This window comes from Parasteatoda tepidariorum, chromosome 3 (assembly GCF_043381705.1).
Source record: "Parasteatoda tepidariorum isolate YZ-2023 chromosome 3, CAS_Ptep_4.0, whole genome shotgun sequence".
Taxonomy (NCBI): Eukaryota; Metazoa; Arthropoda; class Arachnida; order Araneae; family Theridiidae; genus Parasteatoda; species Parasteatoda tepidariorum.
The window spans coordinates 65,594,179-65,605,298 of record NC_092206.1 but is presented as its reverse complement, the minus strand read 5'-3'; the positions used below and the strand labels follow the sequence as shown (position 1 = coordinate 65,605,298).

Sequence of the window (11,120 nt, the reverse complement as noted above, 5' to 3'; positions counted from 1 at the left end):
GGTAGTAAATATATACTATTTTTTCTTTTATAAACTTAATTTTTAAATAATTTTGATCACCACTATTCTTAAAAAAATTAAGCATATAATATTAATATGTGTTACCATCATAGTCGTCATCTTAAGCATTATCAAAAGCCACGTATCTTTTTGCTTAAAATTGAAATTTTAATTCCATATTATTACCACTGGGAAAAATCATTATAGAAGGGATTAAAAGTTGGCAGTTATGAGTGTAATATTTACAAAGAATCGATGAAAGAAAAACGGCAGAAAATACTTTCGAAAATATAAAATTTTATTATCTGATTATCAAAATTTATAAGGAATTTGTACAAAATAATACAAACTATACATCTAGCATAATACACAAACAACCGGAAACTAAGAACATATTTCTTTAGACATGAAAGTACAGACAATATACAAGAGAGTTAGAAACACTATCTGATGAACTTAACATTTATTAAAAGAAATACTGAGTAAATATATTTGTGCCACATTTTAAAACAAAAAATTAAACTATAATTTTTTCAATGCGACAGCGTAAACAAAGTACTGATGATTTTTAAACTAGTAGTCCAAATTCTATAAAATAAAGAATTACAAATATTCTTTCAGCCAGATATTTCGAGTTTCCTTTTTACCAAACTTGGATAGAAAAAAATAAAAAATCCAGTAGATTTTACGAAATAGTATAAATTTCATGAAAACTGTTGCATAGTCTACTAAATATTTTACATATAGGAAATTTTAGTGATATTTTTTGTCATCGAAATACAAAAACTTTTTTATACTAAAAACTATAAATGGTCTGTAATATTTTCTATTTACGATTTGTATTAAATAAACTTGAATTTAAAATGTTTTTTATTATGTTAACTCATAATTTTGATTAGTAATAGGCAACGATTATTGATAGTTAAGATTTTTTTCATAAATTTACAAAGGGAGTTCTGAATAAAAATGAACTGAACATTATAAATGAGGCTTGCTTCATTATATATAAGTAATACTTATTTAAATATTCAAGCTAGCAATAAATTGTGTAAAAATTCAATAGGAGTTTTGTATGGGAAACTTACTCGATTTTGAAGAATTTTTTAAACCAGGAGAAATTCGATAAATCCAATAGTCTACTGGTAAAACCAGTAGACTACTTAGTAGTAGTTGGCAGCTATCTATTTAAAATCTTCTTCTGCTAGACACTATCTAATGGGCACAGTTTCTTGAATAATAACAATTTTATGAGTGAATAACAATAATAATGCAGAACTTGAAGGAAAATATAAGATAAATGCACCACATTTATAAAACAAAATATACATAGACATTTTTATGTCCAGTGTTTATAAAACATATCTTCCCTAGCCAATAGCTTCCAAATCATCAACATTGTCTGTATCAATTTTGGCAATTTCTTTACCGAAAAATGTTTCAATGTCTTTTAATATTTTTAAATCGTTTTCGTCGATCACCATGTTGAATGCAATGCCACGTTTTCCAAATCTTCCGCTTCGACCTATTCGATGGAGATAGGTTTCACAGTCAGCTTCACCAGTGACTTGAACGGGCAAGTCAAAATTTATGACTACGGTCACTTGTTCAACATCAATGCCTCGAGCACATACGTTCGTTGTAATCAATACCTGTAAAACGATAACAAGAATAATCTATTACATTTGAAATAATTACAATCAATTGTTTGTATCATTTAATTTCACTTTAAAATCACCAGTCTTATTTTTTTAATATTTTATTTTTTAATTGCCTTTCTTTCATATTTAACAGGGGTCCGTTTAGAAGAAATTCGGATCCTTCACGAAATATTTTAACTTAAAAACGGACTCTTCACAAATTTGTTTATCTTCATTATTGTTTTGTTAATCGAATAAACCCTTCCCAGAGGCTTCTTCCTTTATTCGTCAGAAATGAATATTCTGCCTTCAGTAGTATAGGCTAAATACCAAATATTTATATGTTGCATCGCTAATTTAATAGCTGCAATTGCTGTTTATTTTTTAAAATTTAATTTTTTTAATTATAATTTTAGTGTTCAGCATAATCTTGTATGTCTTTACAATTTAAAAACTCCTTGAAAAAGTTTTTTTTTTTGCAATAACGGACCCTATTTGCACAAATTCTTAACGTATATAACGTATAAATATTGCTTAACGTATATTTTATATTCACAAATTACGAGTAATTTTTTCACAATTTTACAAAAACGGACCTTTCACAGAATGTCTGGACAGACCCCTGTTTAAATTTAATGTTCCTTCTTAGTTGTATTCTTGACAATATAATCATTTTTCAAATTAATGGTACTGGGTTTGTACGGATGACCAAAATAATTTAGATTTAGGAAATAATCAATTTCGAAGATTTTTTTGCCCTTAGCAACAATATAATATAAGGAAAGTTAAATAAAATAATTTAAGTCCACGGTAGTTCTAATGATGGACATTCAGATGACAATGGAGCTAGATTTATTAAAAACTAGCCGCCTCTAGCGACCACCTGCAGTGATTTAGTTTTGGGGACAAAATCCTGTTTGAAATTTTACATTACTTGATTAATGAGATATTAGGATATAGTCAGTAGGATATAGTTATAATTTTTTTTTCATTTTTTTGCAATTTGAACAGCTGAACTGGCATTTTAAATATAACTTTTTCAAGTATTTTGAGATTTAAAATCATGCATTCAGAAACAAAGAGATTATCTAAGTATAAATTCATATTATACGAGAAAGGGTGGACTTAATTTTAAACTCTTACATATTCACATTTTCAGATGTTGAGCATTACGCAGTATTTTTCATGGGCTTCGGGGTGAATTAGTGATTAAAATGTTCAGTAAAACATTAATTCGTAAACAATATATATATATACATATAATAGGATAATTGTTGTAACAATGAATCACAGCGCTAATTCTAAATTAGTTATAACCGTAACGTACCTCTCACACACTGAACGTTAAACCTTTGAGCTCCGAAAAATTGATACAATCAACTGACGATTTCATGACCAACCTAATGGATCCTCGAACCTCTAGTGGAGTGTTTCGTATGGAGAATCACAAGTTTGAATTTCATGTAGTGTGGGAACGAAAAGAGTCTAACACGGAATCCTCTGTTCTGAATCCGAAATGCTTTATGGACTAGACTTTATTCATATTTTGTCCCTTAATCCGATTTAATTTTATAACACAATGCAGCACGGTGACACGACAAAAGTGGTAGCCTATTTGCCATTGAAAAAATTAATTGGTTCTAAACGTTATTTTGAGCAAAAAAGAATCTCTCACGTTGAACGTTAAACCTTAGATATCTGAAAAGTTGATGTAACTGATGATTTCATTACCAACCTAATGGATCCTCGAAATTCTAGAATTTACAGGCGCTTATTTTGCCACTGAACTTAATGGTTATTTATTCGTTCGACAACATTGATTTTTAAAAGTTACATACATCTTATGTAAATTAATTACTTTAAAGTACAACTTTGAGAAAATTTATACGGTAACTATAGTTTTTTGAATAGTAAATGTAGGGACAATATCGGGATAGTGATCTACATGAAACTGATATATCGAACTAGTGAGCACCACTTTATTGCACTAAGTCTCACCCATTTCACTATGTTACCGCAAATAGGGAGACAAAAACTAATAATATATTAATAATAAAAATAAAGGTTGCGTACCTTTTCTTTCCCTTCTCTAAAGCGAGTCAGGGCATCCAGTCTTTGATTGGTCTCTAATTCTCCAGATAAATAACCAACGGAATGTCCATCAGCAGTCAGTTGGGCTCCCAACCAAGCTGCAGTTCTTCTTGTACGGCAAAATATAATGGTCTGACCGATTGATATGGAACCATAGATATTGGACAAAGCTGAATATTTACCTTCGTTGGTGTAGCACATAACATAGAACTGCTTGACATTTTCTAGAGTCCATTGTTCCCTCTTCAGCTGCATTATTATGGGTTCAGTTATAATCATTTCTGCAAAACTCATCACATCAGATGAGTAAGTGGCGGAAAACAGCATCATTTGACAACTTTTAGACACCATGCGGTGAATACGCAAACATTGATCATGATGCCCCTGAGTCGAAATCATGACATCAGCTTCATCCAAAACGAAAATTCTCAGCTTCTCCAAATCAAAAAATCGATCACGCCTAGTCCAATGAAACACTTTTCCAGGCGTTCCGATCACAAAATGCTCCGTTATTGTGGAACCTCTGGGCAAGTTCTCGCCTCTAACAGCCATTCGGAACTCAATCCCTTCGCAAAACTGTGCCATTTTTTTCGCCACCTCGCCAATCTGCAGGGCTAACTCGTAAGTAGGTGCTAATATCAAAACCTGGGGGTAATGTAAGTCCGGATCCGTTCTTGCTAAACTAGACAAAACGAAAGCTGCCGTCTTGCCAGTGCCACTCTGAGATTGTGCGATTATGTTGACGGGAGGATCCGCTAGCAAAGTAGGAAGAGTTGTTTCTTGAATCTTGGAAGGAGCATTAAAGCCCATTGCATAGACTCCTTTTAACAGATTTTCTGGCAGGTGGAGTTGCTCGAAAGATTTCACAGAATACAAAGGAGAGTCACTGTTCTTCCGCAAAATTTCAACTTCGTGGGATGAAACCAACAGTTGGGTCCTTAGAATTTTTCTCATGATGGATATTTCAGCCGCCGACAAACGAATTTCATCATCATCATCGGTAGGATTTGCCTCAACTTTAGCATCGTTTTTGTTGGTGTCAGTTGGAGAAGGTGTATCGAAAATAGGCCTCTTGAAAGCACGTTTTTTCGTTTCTGTAGACCTTTCTGGAGTTGGTGATCGAGATAGTGGAGAGCTGCCAACTTCCCATGGCCTTAAAACAGGCTTAGAAGAAAGTCTAGAATAATCTAAAAGCTGACGCAAGTCTGTCACTTCAGCTGTCATATCTAAAATTTAAAAAAAAAATGCTCTATAAGAAAAATAAAGTATTTGCAAAAATTAGTTAAATAAAATAGTTGTTTAATTCAAAGAACAACGATATTTTCTGCATATATATATATTAAATCTGAAATGCGCATTTAAGATTTTGACACGTCCAATATTAATCAATGTTGTTTTTCGATCACATTTTTCGGCAGTAATCAATATAGATTTGCACATTGTCCCAATATTTTTGATTCAACATTATTACGATACACGAATTTCGAATTTTAGTAATCACTTTTGACGTTCTTCATTTGTTCCGACTTCATCGTAAATTCATGCGACTTTGCGATCATTTTTACCGTACTTGAATAACCACGCGGATTTTTAGTATCAATACAAATAACTTTAAAAAAAAAATTTCGTCAGCCTTGCATTTCAACGTGGTTTTTAAAATTTCGATACTCTTAGCGCATTTATTATGAACAAGCATCAAACCGAGCATTTAGATAACTACTTTTCGGTGCGCTTTACTCATACCGATATAATTGCTAATTATTTTTCAATGGTTACTTCATAAATTATTGATGAACAACTTTTTCACGTGGTTTAAAAACTTCTTTCATTTTTAATACTATATTGTTACCAGGATTGGAATATTGTCTGGAAGAAACCCAGTTCTTCCAGTACATTGGAAGAATTTTTAAGCTCATATAACCTATTATTAATTATTTTCTATTATTAATAATAAATTATTTTTCGTTTTGATTTGGTTTATCCTTATGTTTCTAAAGAAAAAAAAGTTCCCTTATATCTAGATAAATATGTACTTATATTATTTTGATTTTACTGAACATTTTGTTCAAGGGGTCTAGGTTGTTTTTAATTTCATCGAAAACGCATGATTGTACAATTTTCTTTAATTAACTTGCTACTAATTATCTAAATTTGTACTCAGGATTCTGTTTTTTTTTTCCGGGACTTTAACGTAAGCACAGACATTATTTAAATACAAACACTTTAGTGATATATCACTAAGAACTTTTATAATTAAAATTTTTCCTGACTTAAAAGTAAAAAAAAAAAATAATAAATAAATAATAGAAGTGGCATATTGAGCGCACAATAAGAGTCATAAATGTTAATGACTTGAAATAACTTTTAATATAGAGTAAAATGTCTTTCAAAAACCACACTAACTCAAGGAAATTGAAGAATTAAATAAGAAGTATTTTGTTAAATAAAAAAAAAATTATATTTTTAAGCGACATGCTATACTGAATCTATTTACCAAGTTTTAACTCGTAATTAGATTCAATTGGTTCATTAGAAGTCGAAAAATCTTGTGTGCAAAATCGAAAATCTCGAATGGTGACAACCAGATATAAAGACAATAAATACTTTTGAAGAAAATAAGTAAGTTTTCAGACGATTCCTATTTAGAAAACGGGTGTGATATTTGCTGCTTTCATGAATGAGTTTCATTATTTTTTCTGTAACTTTACAAAAGTAATTTAGGTAATACCTTATACTTGGTATCTAACTGCTCAGGATAAAACAATTTATAAATTTATTCCTTACAAAAAAATAAGAAAATAAATAAGAAATAAAAATAGAAGAAAACTTCCTTAGAGATAGAATTATCTGAGAAATAAAAAACTACTACTGTTTAACAATAAAATAAGAACAGGGACGGCTGCCCAAAATTTCAGAAAATAGTCAGCAAAATAGGAGGATATTTAAAAAAATAAATAAAATAGGAGTGTATAAAAACAAATAAAAAATTCTCCTACATTAACTTAAATAAAAAATACGTAAACTTTAATAAATTTTCATGAATATTAAATCATAAATAATATCTATTTTCCTACATAGGCAATTAAAGGTTAAAAACAGTAATTAAAAATAAAATTGCTGATGAGATCAAAAATTCTCTAAGACAGACTTTCGTTGAGGTTTTAACAATATAATTATGATGCATAAAATTGAGCTACGAAAATTTATTAAGAAATTGTTTTTCGTTTTAAATATAAAATAATTTCACAAACACACACATATATATACATATATATTAAAAAGTTATTGATTAGGATATTTTTCTTAAGGTTAAAAAAATTTAGATTTTATTGAATTGTAGTTTTTTTAAATCGAATATATAATATTTTTTACACATATTATGGGCGATATTCTCGCTATTTCTGGAAGAGGAAAACGTATGAGTTATTTCTTTTATCACATTTTGTAAATTATCACATTAAACAAACAGAAAATTGCGAAATCCATAGTAGTAAGAAGTATCGCGAATAAGATAGCCACGTGAATTGGACTCTTCAAAAAGGTGTTACTAAATACGACTTTCCTTTAGAGATTCGGTTGTTGAAAAATAATATGGTATAAAAAATATCGGATTTTAAAAACTATGTGGAAATCAATAGGAATAAAGCAACAAAAAAACCGATAAAATCATGACGATAAACATTGAATATTCAAATTTCCCATATTGCCAGAAATATATCAGGATATTATAAAACCCGTGATAATCAATATCAGTTATTGCCGAAAACACAATCGAAACACTACATGGGTTTATGATACTATCGGCATAAATTCAAACGCATCAAAACGTGATTATTTAAATGCGCAATTCAAATTTCACGTGTAGAAATAAAATGGACTGATAAAGAACCGGAATTTTAAAAACACCGTGGAAATTGGGTGCACTGGCAATAAAGAGTTATGCCATCTTAACTTAGCGTGACGTGATATAAACATTTAAAAAAATTAGATTTAGAAAAAAAAAGTGAAAATTCGTAACAATAATTGCCGAAAAAAATGATCAAAATTACGATCGATATTACGATGGAATAAGCGCGAGTTGTGACATAACTATCTAAGGGAGCCTGTATTGAAAATTTTCAAGTGCGTAAATGTATAAAAATATTACTAGATCAATTTTATTTCAACCAAATTAAAAAAAGGAAAAAAAAATGTAGGAAAAATGCGCCGAATGAATTCATTTATTTGCTACAAATCTGAATTTGTAACAAAATTCCCAATCGCAGTAAAATTTTATTAGAATGTACAATATGGAGTTCCTTATAAAAAATGAAAGAAATTACATGATTTCCAGAGCAAATTACCTTTTCAATTTTCGCGATTTCAATTATTTTTTTAAACATTATCTAATTGAAATTCCAGCCCATTATCGAATTTTTTTATTCTCAAATAAGAATAGAAATATCAGGATCATTTCTTACCCCACTCGCAGTTCTCGCCCCTTTGTTGGGCGAGAAAAGTATCTTTAAAAAATTTTTGCAAGAAAAAAAGTTTTTTTTACTCTATTATTCTTTATTTTTCACGAGCATTTCTTTCCGATCGTGAGTAAGGCATCTTCTGAATATAATTTTGTGCAAGGAAAAAAAATCCTTCGAAAATTTCTGCAGAAAAGAAATTTAAAATTTTTTATTTTCCAAAGAAAAAATCTTTTTGCAAAAACTCAAACGTTCTGCGACAATGGTGCGGTGATTCTGGTACTGGATTATTAATACTAAGGAAAAACATGTATCACAATCTTATTCCTCTTCATGCTGTATGATATCCTCCACTCTAGTTGAACATGAATTGACAATCAGACATATAAACTGACGCACTAAAAATAATTCATGTTCTACTATATTCGACCCCTTCCTTACACCCCATAACAGGTGCAGTACTTGACCTTGAATCATTACTCCGTCATCTTGGCTGTCACCAAGTTTAAAGTAGCAAAATGATAGATGATTTAAAAAAAAAAAAAAAGATAAAAAGGAGTAGAAAATAACCGGAAAAAAGGGTGGGGAGCCAAAATAATAGGAGGTCTGTGGTTCCTATAAGAACTTATTTTTCGCAGAATTATAGCATTAGTAAAAATTAGCCAAAATTTGGAGGGGGCTAAGTGATAATATATGTATTTAAATCAAGTTACATCCTTTAATACTATAAAATTAAACTTAACTTAAATACTCTATACGTCTAAACATCAGTAATTTATACTATAACTAGAAATGCACACATTAAATGCACATGATTTTCTGTTTAAATACTAAAATTGCTTTTTTTTAATTTTATAAATTAAACATTGATGTGAAAATAAGAATTCAGCAATTTTTAAAAATGTAATCATAGTTAAAAATTCTTAAGTTTATATAATACCAAACCTTATAATTTTATGATTAGGTAAGTGTTTTCATTACAGAAAAAAATGGGAGAGAATTTTCTCATCCTTTCTCAAAAACAGGGTGAGATTTCAAAAAATTTAAAAAAAAAAGAATTGACTTGGAAAAAAATTATTTCTTTAATTATAATACATTTTTAACATCTTCTAATTGAATATTTTTGCTGCATCATCAGATGGAAAATATTCTATATCTACTTTTTCAACAGTTTTTATATTTATTTAGTTGAAAAATAACCGTATTTGTTTCGTTTTGACCGTTTCTACTGACATTTGTTTCATTTTCATTTGTCCGCTACGGAGTAAAAGATGTTGCCTTAACAAGGTATTTGTTCATCTTACATTCTTGCACAAAAAGCACGTCTTACATGAAGAAACCTTACCTACGGTGAACATGTGGTTGCAGAGAAATGTGCTCTGAAAGGGGTTCCGTGGTTCGGGGGGTTCTGCTGTTCACACTGGTTCTGAACAATACTGGTAAATAGGGAAGCTAGATAACAAGGACCGATGTTCAAAATGATGAAAGATCAAGGAAGAAAAGTGAAACGGATTTTATTCAAAATGGCAAAAGACGAAACTTTTTCCAAAATTTGCGCATTTTGAAATTGATTAATAGAGTGCGTGAACTTCTCGCGTTTATCATTTTCTATTGCGGGAAAAGAAGAAAATATGCGAGATTCTCGCGTTCTCGCTCTCTAGTGAAAACACTGAGTGTACAAATTAAATCTGTATTACAAAAAATAGCTATTGATAAACAATTTGACAGGGATCTGTTCAGGGCAAATTTACTACCGTTTAGCGGTACTTTCACAAATTCAACTTTAGGAAAAACGGTAGTTTCACAAAATGCTTTTTTAAAAAGCAAGCTCTCCTCCCCGCCTCTTACAATTTTGTTTCCATAAATTTTGTTCCGTATACTTACAGGAAGTATACTTTACAGGAAGTTCGAAATGGGTCGGCCTGAACTGCGCAAAAATTGCTACCCCCTTCAAACAGTGACATCAATTATGGAATTCACCTCCTTCCCAAAATTCGTCACAGGAGTGATTTAGAGCGTAATATAATAATATATAATTCGATTTTATTTAAAAAAGTTTTAAAATTAAGTTCGACTATACGTCAATTTAAAAAACACAACATAAAATTCCATTGTTTTGAGATTTTTTTAATAATTATGAAGCGTCATTAAATTTCCAATCTACTTCTAAATTAACATTGAACTAGCGTAAAAAGAAGTATAGTTAAAACAGAAATATAGAACAGTGATATGAACTATTTCATTCATTTATTGACCTTTTATTTTTTTCCCCCAACATTCAGTTAAATTTGTTTCAGTTTTTCGTTGTCGACGAGAGTAAAGAATATGAATTCAGAAAATTGTAAATATGCAGTTATAAGCGTTTATGCATACACAGGGGTCTGTCCAGACATTTTGTGAAAGGTCCGTTTTTCGAGAAATTGTGAACAAATTACTCACATTCTTTCAACCAGGATCCGCTTTCGTGAATTTGTACAAATAGGGTCTGTTACTGCAAAAAAACTTTTTCAAGGAGTTTTTAAATTGTAAAGACATACAAGATTATGCTTAACACTGCGAAATAATAATTTAAAAAATTAAATTTTAAAAAATAAACAACAATTGCTGCTTCCAAATTAGAGATGCAACATACAAATATTTGGTATTTAGCCTATACTGCTGAACGCAGAATATTCACTTCGGACGAATAATGGAAAAAGCGTCTGTCGAAGACAAAACTTAATTCGTTTACATCCATTTTTCTTGTTTTCTGCTCTGGAAAGGGTTTATTCGATTTACAAAATAATAATGAAGATAAACAAATTTGTGAAGGGTCCGATTAAAAGAAAAATCATTTTGTGAAGGGTCCGTTTTTAAGTTAAAATATTTTGTGAAGGGTCCGTTTTTATGAAAAGATATTTTGTGAAGGGTCCGTTAACGGACCCAAATTTCTTCTAAA

The 11,120-nt window shown here is 30.1% G+C and overlaps 1 protein-coding gene across 3 annotated transcripts in view; it reads right to left on the bottom strand.

Annotated features, from left to right (window-relative positions):
- Window positions 1-277: 277 nt before the first annotated feature.
- The window catches only part of LOC107455776 (DEAD-box helicase Dbp80), a 20,079-nt gene continuing 9,236 nt past the window's right edge, over window positions 278-11,120 (bottom strand). For all 3 annotated transcript variants that reach the window (XM_043045449.2, XM_043045448.1, XM_043045450.2), the window contains exons 2-3: window positions 3,711-4,954; window positions 278-1,649 (exon numbers count right to left, since the gene is read on the bottom strand). In XM_043045449.2, the coding sequence (XP_042901383.1) occupies window positions 1,368-1,649; window positions 3,711-4,952 (1,524 nt within the window). In that variant the 5' untranslated portion in view covers window positions 4,953-4,954 and the 3' untranslated portion in view covers window positions 278-1,367. The remainder of the gene's footprint in view (window positions 1,650-3,710; window positions 4,955-11,120) is intronic.